This window comes from Trichechus manatus, unplaced genomic scaffold (assembly GCF_000243295.1).
Source record: "Trichechus manatus latirostris isolate Lorelei unplaced genomic scaffold, TriManLat1.0 scaffold00011, whole genome shotgun sequence".
NCBI classification, from domain to species: Eukaryota; Metazoa; Chordata; class Mammalia; order Sirenia; family Trichechidae; genus Trichechus; species Trichechus manatus.
In genome coordinates this window covers 2,868,248-2,891,601 of record NW_004443947.1, presented here as the reverse complement: position 1 = coordinate 2,891,601, position 23,354 = coordinate 2,868,248, and the positions used below count along the sequence as shown (strand labels likewise).

Sequence of the window (23,354 nt, the reverse complement as noted above, 5' to 3'; positions counted from 1 at the left end):
GTGTCCCAGAAGAGATTTCTTTATGCTTCCACTGAGCCATGGTGGCCAAAGTAAAAGCTTGCCAAGTGAACAGAGCAAAGAAGGACATTCCACTGGGAGCAAACAACATGGGCAATCAGAAATGCAAGGTCATGGCATGTCCAGGAACTACAAGTCATTTGGCATTGATGGAGCGCAGATGGCTATAGATGAGACTGAAGAGACAGATCAAGATCTGATCATGGAGGACCTTGAAGGTCATTTAAAGGGTTTGAACTTTATCCTGAAGGCAACAGGAAGGCATTAAAGGACTTTGTGTCAGTTGGGATCCTTATGGATCCTTATAACAACTTTAAATGGCTTTAACAAGAACAAAAAGGGGATGGGGAGTTATTAGATCGTAAAAATGACAAGTCCTGGGAAAGCTTCAGGCACAGCTTGATCCAGGACTTAAACAATGTCACCAGGCCAAGGTTTATATCTCTCCTTTTCTAGGCTCTGCTTGCTCTGAGCTGGTCCCCATTCTGTGTGGTGGCTCCTGGAAACCCCAACTCCCATCACAGTGGAGCCAAAGGGAGAGTCTCTTTTCCTTAGCTCAAGCAGAAGTCCCAGAACAGAGTGTCTTTGCTCCTGACTGACCTGATTTTGGTCATGTACCTATCCCTGAACCAATCACTGGGGCCGTTGATGCACCCACAGGTCCAAATGAAACACTCAGGTTGGCCCTTCCAAAAGCTGATGCTGCCTGAGGGCGGAGTGGAGCTAGGTGGCAAAATAATCGCATGATGCAATCAGACCTGTGTTGTAGTATGTAAATTAGAAGGCAAGAACCGAGACAAGCTACCAGGTTGAGCCAAGACGGGAATTTCTTGTTGAAGTCCTTAGGGCATAGTCCTCCGGCCCTGACCTACAGCCACCTTCACTGCTGATCACCTTCAGGCCTGGAACACTCAGTCCTGCCTGTGGCAAAATCCCCTCATAGGGTGTCTATTTTAGTTTCCTAGTGCCGCTAGAAATACCACAAATGTGTGACTTTAAAGAACACAGATGTATTTTCTCATAGTTCAGGAGGTTAGAAGTCCAAATTCAGCGTGTGGATCTAGAGGGAGGTCTTTCCTTGTCTATTTCAGCTTCTACCCAAAAAAAAAGAAAAGAAAATCGGTTGCCATCGAGTCAATTCTGACTCATAGCAACCCTATAAGACAGAGTAGGACTGCCCCATAGGGTTTCCAAGGAGCCGCTAGTGGGTTCAAACTGCCAGCTTTTTGCTTAGCAGCCAAGCTCTTAACCACCGCGCCACCGGGGCTGCATTTCAGCTTCTAGTAGCCAGCAATCCTTGGCGTTCCTGGGGTTGTAGATTCATCTGCCTCCGTCGTTGCCAGCTAGTGTCCTTGTGTCTGCTTGCCTCTGTGTCGAAACCTCTCTTTTTATAACTCAGATGTGATTAGGGTTAGGACGAACTCTAAACTGATGTGGCCTCACTAACATAACAAAGAATATGCTATTTCCAAATAGGATTGATTACATTCACAGGTATAGGGGTTAGAATTCCAATACGTATTTTGGGGGACACAGTTCAGTCCATAGCAGCGCCCTAGAAAGGTCACACAAACTCTGGGCCAGTTGCCCTGACGCTGCAGACTCGAGAGCTGCTTCTAGAAGCCCACCCAGTTCCCCTCTGGGGATTTAGCCACCTTCAGAGACACACCAAGCTGCATTCAAATGCTGATTCCGCTGTTTTCCCAGCTGTGTTACCCTGAGCAAGGCTCTTCACCTCTCTGAGTCTGAATTTCCCTGCCTAGAAAGTGGAGGTAATGACATGTAAGGTCCCAGAGTCGCTGCTGTGGGAATTAAATCAGATAGAGGTTATGAATCACCTACAGCAGTAAGCGGTTCAGTAAATGAAAACTCCTTCCTCTTTCGCCGTTTTAGCTTTTCCCTAACTTCATCTTCCCAAGGCATCTTCAACTCCTTGATTGTTTGCCAAATAAAAAGGGAGTTTGATTTTGTTTTTCTGCCCAAAACAAACAACTGGAGGTTGAGTGGCACAGGGCAGTCGTTTTTAGATTTGTGGGTGGAAAATTCCTCCTGTTCTTGGACCTGGACTCTAAGCCCCCTCTGGACTCTGCTTCAGGGGGTTCCCGCTTGAGGACCTGATATTCCAGCCCTTTGTGTGCTAGGGAGGAAGAGAGGAAGCCAAAAAAGGGTGAAGAAGTAGAAGAAACATCTCCCCCATTTTCCTCTAAGCTTTACATTCTTCTCACTCTCATTCCAACTTCAACAAGCTCAGGGAAATCATAAGGCAGAGTTCTTTGACCCAGAAGGTCGCAAAAAAGGAGGCTTGGTCTGATGGTAACACTGCCCCAAACCCCAGAAGAGAACAGCCTGCCTTTCTCAGATGTTAGAGAGAGAGCAGGGATTAATGGTTGCTGATGCTGGCCCCTGTTTCCTAAGCATGGTTTTTTCTGAGTCTCACAACCACCCTGGAAGGTAGCAATCATGCCCCCGTTTCACTAAGGAGAAAACTGAGTCTCAGAGAAAAGTTACTCACCCAGGTCACACAGTCAGGAAGGGGCAGAGAGCTGAGATTTAAACCCATGTGTCTACATGGCCAGAGTCTCTGGGTGGTAGAAATGGTTAGCGTGCTTGGCTGCTAACCAAAAGGTTGGAGGTTCGAGCCCACCCAGAGCATCTCAGAAGCAAGGCTTAGCAGTCTACTTCTGACAAATCAGCCACTGAGAACCCTATAGAGCACGGTTCTATGCTGATACACATGGGAGCATCATGAGTCGGGGGGCCGACTTGAAGACCAACTGGTCTCCATGACCAGCAGAGCCCATGCTGTCTTCTCCATGACGCCTCTGAGATGACTTGGGAGGCCTCAGAGCCCTCATGTGGCCACCCCTGCCCCATCCCTGCCTTGGGCTTCCAATCCCATCTGGCTGGCAAGCTGTGTGTATGTGCTCCTCCTCTTCACTAGGACAGGACTTAGCGTGTTGTATTATAGTCGGCTGTTGGCAGGCATCTCTCCCCCGCTCGCTCACATCTGAGTGCTTCCGATCACAGAGTCTCAGATATGAAGGGATCTTGAAAGTGTGAATCGGCCCATGTGTTATCTCTCTCCGTAGAGTACTTGCATCTCTCATTGTGGAATAAGAGGGGAAAGAAACTCAGAAACTTCTTAGACACCTTTGTCTGCCTAGGAGAGTGTCTGGCAGGTCATAGGCCCTTGATACGTGTTTGATAAATGACTAAATAAATGAAAAATACCTACCACATAGGGTTGCTGTGCAACCAGAGGGGCTGACATCTGTAGCATTCCTGGAACAATGCTTGGCACAACGGAGGTGTTTAAAAATCTGCAGCTGTGTGCTGAGCTATAACTGGGAAAGGATACTTAGTAGTAAGGAGATTCCAGTTTCATTAACCTGCTGTGTGACCTTGAGAAAGTCCCTTCCCCTTTCTGAGCGTCTGTTTCCCCATCTATAAATTGAGGCCACTGGGCTAGATGGCCAGAAAGGTACTTTTCCATCTCTGACTTTTTAATGCATGTGGCATCTCCTCCCTTCACCGTACCCCTCCCCTAAACACACACATACACACACACACACACACACACACACCTATCAATCTCCAATCTCCAAAATAGCATTCACTGCCCCCAGCTGCTTTCTGTCTTTCATTTCCTTGACCAGAGGCCCCATGAGCTTATTAACTGCTGTTGTCCATGTTCCTCAGATATCCCCGCTTTAGTAAAACAGCAATAATGTCCCCTTGCATTCATTTTATCAAAGAGCAAGATCTGCTTCACAGGCCAGAGTGTGCTGATCTCAAATGGAACCGAGAAGTCATTTCCGGCTCACTCACATAAAACTTATATAAACGCAGGGTTCTGCCAGCTGCCTTCACACCAGTATGGAAGAGCATCCATCTTCAAGAATGTAGGCAACACTGGGGAGGCAGCCCTTCCAGGGACAGGGGAAAAAACTTCCATTCCACAAGGAGCAGCAAGGCTGAGAAATAAAAAGTCCTCCAAGGACAGGGACAAAGTCATACTCCAGGGTCACTCCCAACTCCACAATTCTAGATGTTCAGATTCATAGAATTTAAAATTATGAAGTTGTGAGCAAATGTGTGTAACTAATGGATTCTAAGCTTCTATTGATACTAAAATATTCCGTGATTCTGTGGTTCAGTTTTCCTGCAAGACTCAAAAACCAAACCAAACCAGTTGCTGTGGAATCAATTCTGACTCGTGGTGGCCCTGTGCGTGTCAGAGTAGAACTGTGCTCCATTGGGTTTTCAATGGCTGATTTTTCAGAAGTAGATCACCAGGCCTTTCTTCTGAGGTGACTCTGGGTAGACTTGAACATCTAACCTTTAGGTTAGCAGTTGAGTGTGGTAGCCGTGTGCACCACCCAGGAATTCTTTCTGTAAGACTGAAAAACCAGACCAAACCCATTTCGGTCGAGTTGATTCTGACTCAGAGCAATCCTATAGGACAGAGTAGAACTGTCCCCTAGAGTTTCCAAGGAGCAGCTGGTGGATTCGAACTGCTGACCTTTTGTTTAGCAGCCAAGCTCTTAACCACTGCACTACCAGGTCTCCTTTGTAAGACCAGGGCCTAGAATTACGTGATTCTCAGATTCTAGTGACCCAAAGGCAAGGATTTTGCAACTAGTGGGTATGTCCGAATCACCTGGGGAGCTTAGTAAAAGAAACAAATTCCTGGGCTCCAATCTCAGAGATGTTGATTCCATCCATGTGGGATGAGGCCCCAGGATCTGCATTATACCAAGTCCCCCACCCCAGTGGTTCTGAGTAGGAGTGGACCACATAGTGTCGTAGAGAGCCTATATTTCTAGATTATGTGTTTCTAAAATGGTTCTTCGCTTTTGATTCTAGGATTCTGAAACTCTATTATTCTGTTTCCATGTACGTAGGAGAGGATTCTGAACTGCAAAGACTACCTTTCTAAGCATGGGTTTCACAGGCAGGGGGAGGGGACAAGGGACCAAGTGTCACAGGATAGAGGGGTGCCCAGGAAGGGGAGCCTCCTGAGGGCACAGAAAACAAACTCTGATCTGCACCAATTAAGCCTGAGCAAGTCCAGAGCTAGGACTCAGAAACGAGGCGGCTGGGCTGGGTGTATTAGCTGGCTCTAGGGTGACATGTCCATCTGGGGTCACCAGAGAAGAGTTCCTGGTGGACACATCCCCAAGAGTTGGAAGGACTGAGGTTGGAGGAGAGGAGGCAGCAGTCATGGGGGAGAGCTCGAAAAAGAACCAGAGGCAAGAGAGGAAAGATGTATCACCACACATCCTTCCTGTGGCGAATGGTGGGGGACTGCAGACCGGTGTGGCAGACATGAAAATGTGAGGTTTCAGGAAAGCTCAAGATGAGAGGGTGCCGACTGTGTGGGGATATCCCGGGGTACAAAGTGTGGGCTGAAAGAGGACTGCTTTGACGTGCTAATGAGAGCCTGGATCTGGGAGGGTAGGAATGGGATGAAGGGCGACAGAGGACCTCTGAAAAGCTGGTGGGCGGATGCTGGGTTCGGGAGGAGATCAGAGTCTGGGCTCTGAGGTAGAGAGGGGCTCTCCGGCAATTTCCACACAGATCCATGCACGTCCAATGATTCAGGGTTCAGAAGCTGAACCTGGGACCCACTTTCTGAGAAACAAAAGTGAGAGTGAAGGGCCCTGGAGTTTCTGCAGCTTCCCAGGTGGGGCAGGAGCCAGTAGGTTGGGTTGCTAAGGGCCTTGCTGGTGGAGAAAGAATGGAAAAGGTGCAGTCAGTCACTGCCGATGATACATTGTGTCTGCATGCCTGCTGACACACTCCTGACTGCTCACCACATAATGACTGTGACACATGTCCCAGTCCATTGTGACCGCTTACTTTTGCACCCTCACCACTGATGGAGACACACTGTTGCACCATTTCATACTGATGGTAACCGCCACCCTCTGTGTCATCCCTCATTGACAGCAACACTTAGACATACACCATGACACACAAGAGGTCAAGTGGTGATGCTTCCCCAGGGCCTTTGAGTCTGGGGTTGTGAAAAGGTCCCTGGGTAGTGCAAATGGTTTGCACTTGACTACTAACCTAAAGGTTGGTGGTTTGAGCCCACCCAGCAACCCTGTGGAAGAAAAGCCTGGCAATCTGCTTCCATGAAGATTACAGCCAAGAAAACCCTATAAAGCAGCTCTACCCTGTAACACATAGGCTTGCCATGAGTCAGAATCAACTCAATGACAGCAGGTTTTTTGTGTTTTGGGGTTTTTTTTTGGGTGGGAGGGTTGTACAAAGCACAACCTGTGCAGCTGTATGTGGTGCCCTTGCCTTACACCCAAACCATCACACAAAACCATTGACGTATTCCAGTCTAACAGCCTACCTAGCTCCACACCATCACACCTGATGATACACTCATACGGGGACCAATTCACACAGGGAGTGCCACAGCACTACACACTGGAAGTCACATGGTGATGGATCCACACGTGTCCTACTGCACGGTGACAATGACACATAAGCAGGGGTATCCTCCACCTGAATGCTGTTACACACCAGTGAACACACACACAAGTGCGCCATTGCATAGTGATAGGTTTGCCTTCCCACTGCGTGGTTCCATGTTGAAGGCGACAGACTGGGACCCTCACATCCCACCCTGACAGTGAGTCACAGACATGGGCACCCTGGCCATCACTGGTGACAAGAGCGGAGGCACTCATCAGATGAGCAAGGTGGCCCAGGGCCCTTCTCCGAGCACCACCCCCACAGTTCTGTTTCTGCCTCTGGCACTCAGCCACCCGCTCAAACCAAGACCAACTCTGCCCCTCCAGGCTCAAGCTAGAATGGCAGGATGTGGAGTCAGCTGTCTCCCGGCACCCACCAGCCTAAGCCCCAGCTGAGGTGAGGCCCAGCCAGCAAGCCTCAGATCAAGGTTGGTGCCCGGCCCCTGCTAGATGCCTCCTCCTCTCCTGCCTGGCACCCAGAGTGCCCTTTGGATTGAGGCCATCGCAGGGAAGAAACGGGCTGATCCTTGGACAAGCGCCCTATGTGAGCCATTCTCACTGATCACTGCATTTATAGTCTGTGACAGTTGTCATTCCTCACGCTTTGTTCCTTGAGCCTCACACAAAGGACCGTCATTAGCTCTGTTGATTGGCCTCCTACTGAACATTCAAGGCATGTATCATTTTAAAAATCTGTTCAAATCCAGCCCCCTCCCCCAGCCCACAGGGCTCATAAATAAACGTGGAAACTCAGCAGCGGCCCGGAAGACACCTTAAGCAGAACCACATTATATTTTACCAGGTGACTCTTAGAAGCTGTCTACAGAGCAGGCTCAGCGAGGACCCGAGGCTGGGCCTGTCTGTGCTCACACTCACTCACGCTCACTTGCAGTGGGCTGGATTGGGAATGCAGGAAATGAAGGAAACGCTGACAGCCTACATGACATGAGGACCCTGATCTGGGTGTGAATTTGCGGCAGGTTTTTTTCTTTTTAGTGACACACTGGAGAACAGGGAAGACTATAAATGTCAGTGTAAAAAAATATCTGCAGAGCAAAAGTCACATTTCCATAGGCTGTAGGATGTGTCAGATGAGAAGCAGCCCAGCATGGTGGAAGGACCACAAAGCAGAGTGTCAGGCAGCGCTGGACTGGATCCTGGTTCTTCCTAAGGCTCACTGGTCCTCAGCTTGCCCATCTTTGAAACAGGGCCTCATGCGAACTAAATGAGAGCATGTATTTTCTATAAATCACCCACATTAGCATACTAGACATAATGGAAGCTTGGCTGTTTGCTAGGATTTGTAGTATTCTGATCATTAGGAAATACTTAGAATATTTAGCAACTTTTCTGCAGTACTAATAGAGTATTTGGGAGCAATGTCCAGGCTGGTAACACTGAAGAGGGAGCAAGTACTCATCTCTCCACCGCCTTTCTTCAGTGGGAAGAATCAACTGACAAAGTCTCATAATGTACCCTTCATCATCCAATAAGATGAAGTCACCAAAATTTGACCTGAGCTGTCTGTCCATCTTCTACTCACCAGTAAGATTTTCTGCAGCTAGACATGATTCCTGTCACCCACACAATTTTTTATAGACTCATGGAAGCATGGGTTCAAAAGGAGATTTAGATGTCACCTGGTCATCCTCCTAGCCAACCTTCCCGGGAAGGAATCTCACAACTTCAGGTGAAGCAGTTCATGGTATGGCTGGACAGCACCAATTTTAACAGAAGGTTCTTTCTTGCATAGAGCTTATATCTGCCTCCCTTTACCTTTCCCTCATTGCCCTAATTCTGTCTTCAGCAATGGTAAAAAGAACAGTACTCGTATTTCCTTGAGATGATCATATTCATTCAACAAGTATTCCCTCGGCACTTACTTTGCTAGGGGCCATGCTAAGTGCAGGAATTACAAATAGAGCAAGATTTATCAGCCCTTCAAGGCCTAATGTCTCCTCAGTGTCCTCTCCTCCAGGTGAACATCCCCAAATCCTTCAACCTTCCCTCATTTGAGCTGATTCTCATATGCCCCCCATCAAACCACCCTCCTTTCTTCTAAACATGCTCTTGCTTGTCTAAGTCCATCTTAAAGTCTAGTGCACAGAACTGAGCTCAGTATTTTTCTCAAGGCAAAGTTTGGTTTTTAGCCCAGCTTGATCAACATCCACATCCAAAACAATGCCAGTTGTGGAAAAACCCCAATCATAACTAAAGTGCTGCCAGCCAGGTCCCATTCACTGAGCCTCTGTTCTCAGAGAACAGGGAGAGAGGAGGTAGAGAGGAGGACTGTGGTTCTTGAAATGACAAAATGTCAGATCTCCCTGCCCAGAGCTGCCCTCAGGCACTAGTGACAAGTCTAAGTCACTAGAATCAAACAACCTTCCCTCACCCCCTCCCTTTAGTGTCTGCCTAAGGAAAGGGAAAAAAAATTTTTAATGAGCATGTTGATGGCCCAACACAGGGCTTAACAAAGACCCCAGTCATAAAGGAAGGGTCTTCCCTGTATAAAGCCCCACAGCCTGTAAGGACAGAAGAGAGACAAAATTCAGAAGGTGAGGAAGCTGAGTCCACCAGGTGAGGAGGGCAGAACCACCAATGGCCTCTGACTTTTTGGGGGGCCCCACTTTGAGGCCTTTTGCTGTGACCATGTGTAAAGGAACAGTCCCCTTTATTAGAACAAAAACCTACCCCCTTCCTCTCCCAGGTCCTGCCGTCCTGCAGCTCTTGCTGTTCCTTTCTTGGAAGGAAGCCACCCCCTTACAAAGCACAAGTCATCTCCACTCTGACATAACCCTGACTGATGCATAAACTCCTGCAAATCTTTCAAAGGCCTGGTGCAAGGCCCCTCCCCTCTGAAGCCATTTTCCTACATATCAGGCTGGATTAAAGGAAGCATTTTAGAACCAAAGGATGTCAGGCAGGATGGAGAGGCTCATTAGCAAGGAGTACCAAAAAAAAAAAAGAGTGTGAGAGGAGGAGGAAAAACTGGGGTTGGAGGGAGGTGTTGCCCTGCCTCCTGGAGGTCACTTTTATTCTCTGGGCGTAGGAGGAAAAGAAATGACCTTTTAGAATAAACTTTGCCAAAGGGATTCCTCATTCTTCACAAGACATCAAATCTAGAGGGACTGGTGAATGACTTGCCTCAGTTTCCACTGCAATTTGGCAGCAATTTTCTCCCTCTGGGTGCACATGGCTGGGTGGGTTCCTGACCGCCCCCCCCCCATAGGGGCTGCATCCACAGTGATCCATCAAAGCTTCCTGAGTGCCCACATGGCCAGGCACCATACTGAGGGGATGCAAAGATGATCTGGCCATGGTCCCATCTTGGAGGAGCTCACAGGCAAGAGACAAGCAGATGGAACCGGGGTGTGTCTACCCCAGAGGAGTGTGTGACCAGTTCTGCCTGAAGTAATCAAGAAGGGCCTTCCTGAGGAGGTGACCTTTGAGTACTGCTGTAAAGAACCTTTCTTCCATCCCCTGCTCCCCGCTGCCTCTCAGCAAGTTGAAGCAACAAGCTTACGGCCCTGGGACGTGGCCAGGAAGACGCGGCTGCAGGAGGATTACGAGGGTATATCTGAAAGGAGGAGGGCGAGAGCGATGGCAAAGGAGGAGGGAGTGGAAAGTGAAAAGGGAGGGAGGGAGAGTGGGAAAGGGAGAGGGGGAAACAGAGAGGGAGAGGGAGGGAGGAAGGAAGAAAGGAGAGAGAGAGAGTGAGCGAGAGAGAGAGATTTGAATTTCCCATCTGGAAGGGGAGCAGTAGCACGTCAGGGCCCGGCTGAGGGGCGTGATTGGAGGGCGCCTTCGGCAGCCGCCCGCGGCAGTAGCCGCGGCCCCAGCTTGCCTGGCGGAGCTACACGAGGCGGTGGCAGGAGCTGGAACAGCGGAAGGAACGGCCTCGCTGGGTCGGGCCGGAGTCCTGCAGTGGCTCAGACCAGACGGTTGCGGGGACCGCCAGGTCGGTGCTGGCCGAGGGCCGGGAGGGCGGAGCCGGGCTGTGGGCAACAGGGTCCCGGCTCTCACCTCGAGGCCGCAGGGCAGCCCGGGAGTTTTCTGGGGGACTGCTCCCTAGGACTGCTTGGGCTCCGGAACGGGGGGCTGCGCGGCAGCGGCGGGGTGCCGCGCGCTCTCGTGGTGCTGAAAGGACAGCTCGCACGAGGAGGAACTGAGCAAGCGGAGGGGAGCAAAGAAAGCGAAACTGGGAAGAAGGCGAGGGCCCCAGAGCCAAGCAGCCTCGGGCAAAAGCCTGGAGCAGCCTAGCCTCCGGGGAGCCGGGACCGCCCCGCGGGCGGCAGGAGACTCGAGTCTGAGCCTAGAGAACAACTTCGAGCTCGCGGGTGGGGGTAGGGGAACGTCGATCTACTTTGGGCCATTGCTAGCCCGGAGCCCGCCGGGGACCGCGTAGCCCAGAGCAGGGAGCCGCCCGCGAGAGGTGCAGTTCGGACCCCGGAGTGAGTCAGAGCGCGGCGGCTGGGAGGCCGACAGACCGAAGGTGGTGGGGAGGAGAACCTAAACCTTAGCGTCGGTGGGGTGGGGGCCAAGGGGACTATTTGTCCTCCTTCCCAGAGAAGCCAAGGTTTGGCAACACAAGTCCGCTGCCTGGGGTCAGAAGGAACGTCCAGGTCTCCACATTGCTCCCCGCCACCAGCCACTCTCTGCCCCCTCCCTTTCAAACTTTGAGATCAGGTCGGGTTTTGGGATTGGAACTATGAGTGTTTCGGGAAGGGGAGCTCTCAGTGGCCAGTCGGGAGCTCCAGGGCAGAGCTGCTCGATGTATTGGACTCTGCGGGGGTCCGGGAGAGGGGCGCTGGGTTCCTGTCCCCTCTTCTGGCCGGGGTACGGGAAGCCCCCCCTTCTTCTGCTTTTACAGCCGGAGCGGTTCCCCACCGCCTCCCACTCACCTACCCCCGCCCTTTCCCCTCCCCCGGTGTTTCTACCTTCCCGGGGCGGGAGGCTTGGGAGGGGGTAGAGGGACGTGCCCTGCCTACGCCGCCGCTATCCGGGTAGGGTCCAGTGGAAAAAGCAAATGAGTGTTGTAATTGAGTTGCGGTGAATATAGCCCGGACTTGAGCCATAAAAACAGAAAAACAGCCACAAGGACAAACACTGCAGGTGCCTGAATCTGCTTGTCAGATGGCGGGGCCCAGTCCCGAAGGCCGCCTGGGGCTCAGACTGCAGAGCCGGCGGAGGTGTCTCCGTTGCCTTCGAAATGGGACGGCCTGGGAGTGAGTCGGGAGGGGAAGCTGAAGACCCGAGTTGAAATCTCGGGCGCGCGGGTGGCGCGGAAACCTGGTGCTGCGGCACTAGCGCCCCCTCCCCCCACCCCGCTATCTCCCCTCCCCCAGTCCAACATACCTCCCCCCACCCCCCACCATCACCACCCTTCCCGCGCTGGGATGGACGGAGGTTTCCTGCAGAACTGCTGAGGAGCTCCTCCTGGCGGCCTGGCCAAAATCCTCAACTGCACGCCACCTGCGGGACCTCAGCACTCCTACAGGCATACGGCAAAATCTCTACACACAAGCCTGCACACACGCTCACACAGACTCACACGATGTCGGAATTCAGAGTTAGATGCTCAGATTCGTATTTTGAACCTGTATACTCTCACACACTCACTGGCACACAACAGTAAAAGTCAATCTGGCAAATATGCCTGAGGATCTACCATGTACCAGGAGAGGTAGTGGACTTGGGGACAGGAGAAATGAACAAGATACAAGTCCCGCCCTCAGAGGAGCTCAGAGGTGGAAGAGAAAGGCACATAGCTGGACGGATAGTGTACAAGCTGGAGGCAGGCAAGGCTGCCATAGAAAGTACCCAGGGGTCTCAGAGGAGAAAGACATCACCACATCTAGTGAGGAGATTGTGAAAATTTCAGGGAGGGAGTGAAGTTTGAGAAAAATTAATGCTGCTACTGCTGCTGCTGCTGATGGTGATAGCTAATATGTATCAAGCACCCAAGGAGCCCTGGTGGCACAATGGTTAAGTGCTCGACTGCTAACCAAAAGGTTGGCCATTCAAATCCACCCAGCCACTCTGCAGGACAAAGACCTGGTTATCTGCTCCTGTAAAGATTACAGCCTAGAAAACCCTATGAGGCAGTTCTACTCTGTCACATGGGGTTGTCATGAGTCAGAATCAACTAGATGGCAAACAACAACAACATCAAGCACCTACTATGTGCGAAATGCTGGGCTGAGCACTTTATTTGCATTACCTTATTCAGTTCTCACAAAAAGCCTTGGACATAGGTGTTACTGTTTCCGTTTTCAAGATGAAAAAAGATTAAAGTCACTTGCTCAAGATCACTTAGTAAGTGGTGGACCCAGGATTTGAACTGGCAGAGATGGGGTTAAGGGGTAAGAACAGCATGAAAAGATGCCTAGGGGTGTTTGGCAAGAATGTGTGGTGGGGTTTAGCTGAAGCAGAGCCACGGGCTGGGGGATAAGTGCAGGACTGAAGGTCAGCGCAAGGACTCTGGTCGTTTAACAAGGCCATGGGGAGCCATACAAGGTGTTTGCATGAGCGGATCTGTCCTTTAGGCAGATTAATCGGACGGCCGTGTAAAGGATGGATGAGAGCTGGGGGAGAGACAGTTAGAGGTTTACACAAAGCCAGAATCTTGAGGCCCTGGACCAAGGCATTAGCAGCAATAGGAGAGGAAGGTGTGGATGCAGGAATTATTGTTAAGCTACCATCTCCAGACTTCTCCCCCAGTACGCTCCTCTCAATTGTAACTTGCCAATCCCTTATGTGCAGTGTCTGTCTCCCAAATGGACTGAACGTTCTGAGAACAGGTGCTGGGACTCCCTTGTTCCCTGTCACAGACCCAGCACCCAGACAGTGCCTGGCACAGAGTAGGTATTCAGAGTCTATGTGCAGAGTGAGTGAATGAGTGAATGAATGAATGAAGAATTCACTGGCTCTGGAGTTTTGAGTTGAGATAATTGGCTTTCAAGGCACACTGGAGGAAAAGATGCTTGTGTGGGAGGCAAGGATGAGACTGCTCTTTGGACAGATTGGATTTGAGATGATCCATGTGACAACACCCAGCATCAAGTTTGTAGTTTTGCAGATTTAGTTCACTTCCCCTCGAATTCCAGATATTAGAATTGCCAGATATATAATATACAATAAGTAGGTAAAATGGTTAAAGAGATACATGTTATTGAAAAAATAAGGAATGAAACACTGTCAAATATGACGGGGAAGATTTGAAAAAGATCAAAATAAAACTAATGAAAAAATGTTTAATGTGCAGGTTGGGAGAGAGAGATCTGTGGCTAAAGGGCACCAAACCAATAGGGGTAGATGAGATTCCCAAGGGAGGCAATGGAGGAGGGGAGAGGAGGGGGAGGGGGAGCTGGGGAGAGACTATTTGGGGAACATGTACATTTCAAAGGAAAGGAACAGAGCCAGCTAAACGGGAGAGAGAAAACATGTCTGAGAAGCAGAATGAAGACCGCAAGAGTGCTGTGTCGTGGAATTCAAGAGGAGATGCAAGAAGAAGGCTGAAAAAAATGGGGAGCGGGTGTGTCATTGGCAGCATCTAACGTTGCCAAGAGATGGAGGAGGAGGAGAAGGGCTGTGCGCACACCGCAGGGTCTCGCGTTTAGACCTCGGGCGGCCTTGCTAGGGCAGTTTCAGTGGCCAGGCAGGGGCAGCAGGCAGATCCCAGAGCGGTAGGGCTTGGCTGGGGGCGGAGGAAGTGGAGACCCCCTCCATCACGACTTAGAGGGCAGAGATTAAGGGAAAGGCAGGGCCCAGGGCAGGATGTGCAGAAGGGAGAGGCTAAAATGGACGTGCGGAAAAGAGGCAGAAGATGTGAGGACCAGGGAGCGATGAATGGATCAAGAAGGAGGTGTAAGGAGAGATGGCACATAGACTGGCTCCAGCCGGAAGGAGGGAAATGCCTTCCTCAGTAACCAGGAGGAGAGGAGGTTACAGGAGCTCACATTAGCTGGCACTACTCATTTTGATAATAATAGCCACCATTTCCTGAGCACCCATCATGTACTCAACATATTCCATAGATTAGTTCTCATCTTTCAAAGTAGTGTTAGAATCCTCAGTTTATAAAGTAACCAGAGATTCAGAAAGGTAAAGTCAATTACTCACCATCCCACAGCCAAAAAAGTGGCAGATTTGGGAGCCAAGTCAGGTGTGCCTGACCCCAGAGCCCATACCCCTTCCATTGCACCACCTGGAGTGGGAGGGAAGTCACCTGCTGAGAGTGATGGGTTGGAGGAGGTTGGACCTTGAGAAAGTGGGGATTGGTTAGGGGAGTCTGGACGGGTGGATGGAGAGATTGCTTAGCGGCTGAGAGGACCATGCTGCAATTGCACAGCAGGACTTTAGGGTGGACCCAAGAAGCTCAGCTAAAAAATTCCAGCAGGTTAAGAGGACAAGCCACCTAGCATGAGAAAACTTCGAGCATCAAATAGATTCAGCCCTTGAGTACTAGAGGGGAGGAGGGTGAAATGAGTATTTGCTGAATGAATGCATGAAAGCAGAGGAGTCTGGAGAAAGAGATGGTTTGGTGACAGACGACATGTTGAGTTTGAGAGGCACCCATGGGACACGCAGGGGCAGGTGTCCAGGAGGAAGGTGACTGTATTTACTACCCACTGCCGTCGAGTCGATTCCGACTGACAGCGACTGCATAGAGTTTCCAAGGCTGTAATCTCTACAGAAGTAGACTGCCACATCTTTCTCCCACAGAGCCACTGATGGTTTCGAACCACCAACCTTTTAGTTAGCAGTCAATCACTTTAACCACTGTACCACCAGGGCTCCTATAATGTATTTATTGACTTATTTATTGCCTATTTCCCTACACATATACACACACCAGAATGTAATCTGCATGAGGGCAGAATTTTATCTGTCTTGTTCACTGTTATATCCCCAGTGCATAATACATTGCCTGGCACACAGTAGGTGCTCAACTAATAGTTGATGAATGAATGAATGATTATAGGGGTCTGGATCCCAGAAGAGAGGTCTGGGTGTCATCTGCGCAGGTGGTCAGTAAAGCCCCTGGGATGGATGAGCTTCCCCAGAGAAAAGTTGGAGAGGAAAAAGGGTCAGGGACAGGAGCTAAGGTCAGAGTCCTGGGGAACAAGCCTATTTGAGAAAGAGGAGGAAAAAGAAGAGCCAGCAAAGGAAACAGAGAGAAAGAGAAAGAAGGAAGGTAGAGCAGCTGAAGATGGGGGGAGAGGAAAGGACTGAGTAGCAGAACCAAGGGAGGAGAGGGACTTAAGGATACAGTGGGGGGGTCAACAGTTCAGCTGCTGCAGGATTCCTCAAGCATTAGCACTGGAAAGGGTCTAAAAGACCATCTGGTCCAGGCGAGAGAACTGCCAGAGTCACCTAGCGAGTTAGGGGTGGGGCTGGAATGAAAGCCCAGGTGTCCTGTCGACCAATTTGAAGCATCTCAAATTAGAGTCCTACGCCCTCCACCACCACCTGGAATTCCTTGAGCTCCATGTAAACACAGAGTAGGAACTCAATGGTTCCTGAAATGATTTGATTATTAAATGGTTCCTTTCCTGTTCTTAGAAATGCAGTCTTTTCACAATGTCTTCAATCAAATGAAAACATCAGATTGACAGAGCTGAGCAAACTTCAAGCTCACAATTCTGGGTCATGTTGGGTTCTCTTGCATTTCCTGGAAAGCCTTATTCCTTTTTGGTTTGTGCCCATAAATATGCATTCAGCGATGGCTAACATTTTGTGAGTGCCTCCTACACACCAGGCACTTGATCAGTATCTTTTCTTCTCCTTCACAAGGGTACAAGGGTAGCCTTAACACTCCTCCATTTTGAAGGGAACATGTAGCCAGTAAGCACTGGTACCAGGATTTCGAACCAGGTGTGTCTGATGCCAAAGCCTGCAAGGATTTTTTTTTTTCCCCCACTACCTGTCAGGTGATCTGATCAGATAGAAGTCCTTAAATAAGCTCTTGAACACCATTTTAAAGAAAGATCTCAGTCTGCCAATATGTTTTCTCATTTTGAAAGAAATGAGGAAAATGCATCATCAATGAACAGCCAGCAACCCTGAACTCAACCTGGTTGTAATATCCGGCCTGGCTTCTCTGCCATTTCCCAAAAATCCCTTGTTCTTCCTAAAACCGAAAATCATCAAGTTGATTCTAACTCATGGTGACCCCATGTGCTGCAGACTAGAACTGCTCCATAAGGTTTTCTTGGCTATAATCTTTATGGAAGCATATTGCCAGGCCTTTCTTCCATAGCACCGCTGGGTGAGTTCAAATCCCCAACCTTTAGGGTAGTAGTCAAGCACACACCCATGGATTTTTTGTTCCTTCTAGCAAGTGACAAAGACCCCAAGGCTCTTTGGGATGAAAGGCCTTGGGGAGTAGGCCTGGCCTCAGCTGACCATTAACTTACAGCACTTTTTGGATAGCTCATGGATATTCCTATTCACACCCAGAAAGGTATCTGTGGTGGCTTTGTCCATTAAAGGAGCCCTGGTGGTGCAGTGGTTAAGAGCTTGGCTGCTAACCAAAAGGTCGGCAGTTTGAATCCACCAGCCACTCCTTGGAAACCGTATGGGACAGTGCTACTCGGTCCTACAGGGTCACTATACGAGTCGGAATCAACTCAACGGCAACAGGTTTGGTGGCACAGTGGTTAAAGTACTCAGCTGCTAACCCAAAGGTCAGGGGTTCAAACCCACCAGCCGCTCTGCAGGAGAAAGATGTGGCAGTCTGCTTCTGTAAAGATGTACAGCCTTGGAAACCCTATGGGGCAGTTCTACTCTGTCCTATAGGGTCACTATGAGTTGGAATCGACTTGAGGGGAGTGGGTTTGGTTTGGGTTTTTGGTTGCCCATTAAAGAAACAGTGCAACCAAATGGTTAAAATATAAAGACCTGTAAGAGTTAGAGCACCAGGGTTCAAATCCTCTGGGGTGTAGGGGGAGCATGGGAAGAAGGAGGCCAAAGGTAGAGATTCCAGACCCTCCACCCCTCCCTGCTACCATAACCATTGGAATAGTTCCACTTTTACATATTTTGCATATTAAATTCCTGTTGAGATTTTATCTGGAGAAATTCTTCTGGGGCAAAAAAAAATAACAATAAAAACTATAATAAAAAGTTGGTGATTTAGGGAGAGGGAAAGGAGGACTAACATTAGCTGAGCGTCTAACATTAGCTAGGTATTTTCAAAGCCCTAAGCCCCGAAAAGATTAGAATGCCTCTAACACCCCGTGTGTAATCCAAAATAAAAATAAATATTAAGACATAAAACACAAAACTTTCATGTATGCTGCGATAAAAATAATTTGTCTCCATTGGTCTAATTTCAAAGGTCTGGATATGTTCACCAAAGCTGGATGTTCTTATTTTTTCACGCCTCTGACTTGCTGGGGCCCTAAGCACGTGATGGTCTTTGGATGGATCCAGTGGCTATCGAAGACCAAGGCTGGAATTCTCTCCAATCTTTGCAGTAGCCCTGGGAATAGAGGCACTGTCATTTCTGTTTTATAGAGGAGGAAACTGGGGCTCGGGGGAAGTGAAGTAACTTGCTGAAGGTCACGTTGCAAATAAGGAATTAGGGTGGTATTAGAGCCCGGCTCTGCCTAGCTCCAAATCCCAGGCTCTTTCCAATACTCCTGGCTTCAATCAAATTAGAATACGGTTAAGATGAAGACTTTAAACTAGACAGTAGAAGCTGTTTGGCAGCACATAGTGTCTGACACAACAAAAAATAAAACAAAACAAACTTGTTGCCAGTCGAGTTGATTCTGACTCGTGTTAGAGGAGAACTGCTCCACAGGGTTTTCTTGGTTGTAATTTTTATGGAAGTAGATTGCCAGGCCTTTCTTCCGTGATGCTGCTGTGAGTTCAAACTGCCAATCTTCCAGTTACTAGCCGACCACAAACCCTTTGCTCCACCCAGGGACCCAAGGCACATAACAAGTGCTCAGTAAATAGCCCTTTGCCTTTCCCCTGGGTACCAGGGCATGGGGTCTCGGCCTCAGACTGATGGTCCCCTGGTCCCGAACCAGGATAAGGTCTCTGTCTGCCTAACTCCACAGCCCTGCCCGCCCAGAGGCCTCTCCCATCTCCCAACTCCTCTTTTGCAGGTTGGCACATCTCCCAGAGCCACGCCTGCAGAGAGCGCTGCATGCGAATTCAGCCGTGGGCTAGAGCACAATAATCGGAAGCAGCGGCATGGACTTCGTCATGAAGCAGGCCCTCGGAGGTGAGGCCCGCACCCTCCGGTCCCCACCCAAGGGGGAGGGGATCTCAGGGCTCCCTGGCCCTCTACCCCCTTCTGAGCTCCTGCCACCAGGCTAATCTTGCCCTCTCCCCTTCCACCCTACCTCTGCAGGGGCCACGAAGGACATGGGGAAGATGCTAGGGGGAGAGGAGGAGAAGGACCCGGATGCGCAGAAGAAGGAGGAGGAACGGCAGGAGGCGCTAAGGCAGCAGGAGGAGGAGCGCAAGGCCAAGCACGCGCGCATGGAGGCGGAGCGCGAGAAGGTCCGGCAGCAGATCAGAGACAAGGTCAGCAAGCGGAGGCACCGGGTATGAGAGGTCAAACGCATCCGCCCCCAAAATCCCAGCCCAGGCTGCTCTGAATCCCAGTTCTCACCTTAAAACCTAGCTCGTCTGAGCCTCACTCTTCGCATCAGAAAAGTGGGTATCACAGGAACACCTCCCTCGGTGGATTGTTGTTGTTGTTAGCTGCTGTCCAGTCAATTCGGACTCATGGCGAGCACACGTGTTACAGAGTAGAAGGGCACCCTGGGGTTTTCTTGGCTGTAATCTTAACGGAAACAGATCATCAGGCCTTTTCTTTTGCGGTACCACTGGGTGGGTTCAAACCACCAGCCTGCAGCAGTCGAGCACAAACCAAAGGATCGTTATAGGGATTAAACCAAGAGCATACACTAGTAAATGCCGGATAATGTTTGCTGCCACAGGTCCACAGTCTCATACGGAAATGCTTGGGGCCCAGTAGCTGGGAATTCAGAATTTAGGAATTTTAGAAAAATACCAGAGTGCGCTGAGCAACTGTTACTGTTACATATCACTCCCGGCGGGGCTGCACTCTGTAACCAAACAGTTCAGTGTGTGTCTGGTCACACCACTGCAGTAGGATATTCTCCCATCAGTTCTGGGCAGGTTTTGCCGCTAAAACTTGCCTCCAAACATACAGGAAAACTTTCAGTGTTCAGATCTTTGGGGATTTTGAAATAGCAGATAAGTTACCACGGGCGTGTAGGAATTTTAGAGGAAACCCCACACACGGTGTCTCGATTACTGAGCACCTACTAAAGATGAGGCACAATTCCAAAAGGAAGGCGTCCTTGTCCCCATTTTATAGATGAGGAAACTGAGGCTCAGGGGGTGGTTTATGAGTTTGCATGGCTCTGTTCATGCCGGGTCTCTCTCCCTCCCTCTCCAGTACGGGCTGAAGAAGAAGGAGGAGAAGGAGGCTGAGGAGAAGGCGGCCCTGGAGCAGCCATGTGAGGGGAGCCTGACCCGGCCCAAGAAAGCCATCCCTGCGGGCTGCGGAGACGAAGACGAGGAGGAGGAGGAGAGCATCCTGGACACGGTGCTCAAATACCTGCCCGGGCCACTGCAGGACATGTTCAAGAAGTGACCGGCCGCCTGTCCCCGTCCCCTTCCACTTGTTACTTTTTGTTGGCGTTCTTTCTTTTCTTTTTTATTCAGTTCAGTCTCAGTGCTGAAGGGGAAAACCTCAGTTGGCCTCTGCCCCCCTTCCCTGGCCAGGGGCTTCTCCCCTTCAGCACTCCCTCCAACCGTCTTCATCCCAGTGTATGTGGCCCCACCCTACTCCCAAGTAGCTTGAGAAAGGGAAGACAGCTTTTTCCCCAGCAGGGGGGTACGGAACCCAGGCCTGAAGACACTGGGGGCCCCTTCAGTAGGCCCAGGGTCTATGCTGGTGTGGTAAACCCCCCCACATTCCTTCGTGCTCCCCACTGCCAGGAGGACCATTGTCCCCAGCCAGCCAAAGTAATGACACATTCCAACCCTGCCCAGCATGCTGACCTTTGGCCTCTGACCCCCAGTAGGCCTCCAGGTCAGGGCAGGGGTGCTGAGTGGCCTGGCCCTAAGGAAGGGAGTTGGGGTAAGCCTGCCCCGTGAGGGCACAGCCTGGGAGGCCCCACCAAATTCCCACCAGGCCAGGATCTGGGCAGGAGGCTGGGGTTCTCCCCTCCCCCTGGTGGCACCCAGCCCAGGAGCACCCTCCCAGCTCCTCCCAGAGAGGCATAGCCCCGGCCAAGCCAATCCCTCCAATGGATCCTCTTTGGACTTTAGCTCATCTGTGGAGGGGCCCCAGGGTGGGTTATCCCCTTGTTCCCCCCAACCCCACCTAGGTCCTAGGGCCCCACTGCCAGGCTGGGCCCAGCTTGCCCAGCCAAGGGGCTGCCCAGGACCCCCAGAAAACACTTGGAGCCATTGGGCAGCGATGGCCCATGCCATGGGGAAGCCCCCCATTGGTGTAGCCAGGCTGTCCCCATTCCTATCGACCACCCTTCCCCACCTTGTTCCATCCATGTGCTTTCAGGCCTATGGGCCCCAGGAGGACCCTTCCTGGTCAAAGTCCCAAGCCCTTGGGGAGAAGCCAGTTCCCATTGGCAGAAGGCATCTGTCCATCCATGTCATTGGCCAAGAACAAACTCTCCTCTGGGATGTCTGGGATCTAGCTGACATCCCCCTGCCCCAAGGTTGTCAAGGCCTCCAGCTCATCCAGCTGTGTGATAACTGGGGTGGGGAGGCATGGAGTGAACGCGGGGGGAGAGTGTGTGTCCATGCACGCCTGAGACTGCATTGCCCACTGTGTGTAGCCAAAGACTGTGTATATGTGTGTAAATATTAGAGTTCTTGTGTGTTGAGATTGTGTGTGTCAGTGATCATATCTGTATGTTGGAGATTGTGTGTGTGTGCAGGTTGGAGGTGGTGGTGTGCATATGAGTTGAGTGTGTTGTGTGTGTGATAGCCATCTCCTGTGTGTGTCGGAGATTGCCTGTGTTAGCTTGTATATGTGTCGCAGGAGTGATGGGTGTGTATGTTGGAAGGAGTTGTCAGATGTCCTCAGGCTGTTGCATGCATGGGTGTGGGTCTGAAAAGGCAGTCGTGTACAGAGACGTGTGTTGGGGAGCAGGAACATGGATGAGAGCCATCCCCAGCCCTAAGACCATCACTCCCAGATGGCCACATCCAAGAGAAGACCTTGTCATTGGCCTAGAGTCCTCCCTCCCTTGAGGATTCCTGCCTGAGGTACTCAGAAGTCCACTGGGACGGGCCCAGGCAGTGCCCCAGGAAGCCATGCTGGGCCCCACCAGCCCCTATCCCAAGAGCAGGGGCCAGGGAGGGGGCGACTTGCCTGCCCCCCAAGTCCCTGCCCCACTGGCCCCAGTTTGCATCCTGCAGGTTTTCCATTTTAGTGGATTTATGCTTTTATTTCAGAGAGGCATGTGTCTTCTCTGTCCGTTTCCAATAGTTAAAGCCATATCAGTTAGACTGCAATACTTTAAAAACGAGACAAAACAATCCATATGTTTAGGGAACCAGAAAAGTCCCCTGGTCTGTCCCTTCTCTGGGGAGCAGGGCCTTGGTGGCTCTGGCTCCCTGGACTTGCCCGCCTCCTCTGCCCCCTCCCCTTGTGCCCCGTGTCTGGCCCCCTAAGGGGCCTGTGTCTGTGCCTATGTCTATGATGGGGGAGCCACCTTGCACCCCTCTTGTCTGCTTGTCTGTTCGTGTCTGCTATCCTGGGCAGGATGGTCGTTCTCAAAAGCCCTGGAGTCCTGGGGCAGAAACAGGCAGGGCCCAGTCCACACGAGCCCTGCCTGGACACAGGGGTGGACCCCAAGTGTTCGGAGAGGGCTCTTCCTTGGCAGGGGCCGGCAGACCTTAAGGTGGCCCCAGGGCATAGAGTGCAGATGGGCAGCAGAGATGGAGGCCTGGGGAGTTCCAGCTGCACAAGGAACCCAGCCATGCAAGGTGTCTGAAGTGGGCCCAAGGGACCCGCACATCCTCAGAGGGCATCGCTGATGGTCTCTACAGCCCCACCAGCCCCCAGAGTGGGCTCCGCCTCCCCCTGCCCCGTGCCCTCTGGGCTGGCTGGCTTAGTCAAGGAGCACATCCGGGACTCCTCCAGACATCCCCTATCCGCTCCTGAGCAGCAAGCCTTGAGGTCTTCCTGGAGGAGGAAGCAGGGGGAGAATGTCTGTTGGGGCATACCTGGCTCCAACCACTGCCAGGTGATCACTCTAAAGTCTGGGGAGACAAGATGACTGTCATCCCAGACACAGGCCTGACTATGGAGAGAAGCTGACATGTGGCCCATAGAGGATGTCTATGTGCAGCGCACTGTGAGGGAGGGGACACCATGTGTGTGATGGTCTAGCAGGGAAGGGATGTGCACGGGATGTGACCAGGGTACGCGGTGTGACCCATTGCATGGGGGGATGCGTGTGTCACACACAAATGGGGCAATGTGCATGTGACACACTCAGGGGGCAGGGGCAGTGGGGGAGAGGCCCCAGAATTCAGCAAATCCACACAAACATAAGAGAGAGCAAGCACCCCAGTTAGGGGGATAGAAGGATCGGTCCTTTGCAGGTGGGTGGAAACAAAATGAGCTGCAAAGGAGGGAGTGTGCCCCCTCCTTTAGTGTGCAGGTGTAGGGGTCAGGGGAAGAGGACCCGACCATGCTGTGTGCCTGGGAGTTCATCCCTAGAGAAGAGGAAAAGGGCTGCAGAAATCCCTCTATATCTGCCCATGCCGGGTGCTGGCAATGGGCCAGAATTTCCAAGCATGGGTGTTCTTCCACCG

At 51.1% G+C, this 23,354-nt stretch overlaps 1 protein-coding gene across 2 annotated transcripts in view; it reads left to right on the top strand.

The window, feature by feature from the left end:
- Positions 1-20,334, top strand: part of CPLX2 (complexin 2) — a 96,363-nt gene extending 76,029 nt beyond the window's left edge. The window contains exons 1-4 of one of the 2 annotated variants that reach the window (XM_004371175.2): positions 10,299-10,467; positions 18,629-18,747; positions 18,877-19,052; positions 19,957-20,169. In XM_004371175.2, coding sequence (XP_004371232.1) covers positions 18,717-18,747; positions 18,877-19,052; positions 19,957-20,154 — 405 coding nt within the window. In that variant the 5' untranslated portion in view covers positions 10,299-10,467; positions 18,629-18,716 and the 3' untranslated portion in view covers positions 20,155-20,169. Of the gene's footprint in view, positions 1-10,298; positions 10,468-18,628; positions 18,748-18,876; positions 19,053-19,956 lie in introns of those variants that run through there. The other variant, XM_004371176.1, reaches the window with a different exon arrangement.
- Positions 20,335-23,354: the final 3,020 nt, after the last annotated feature.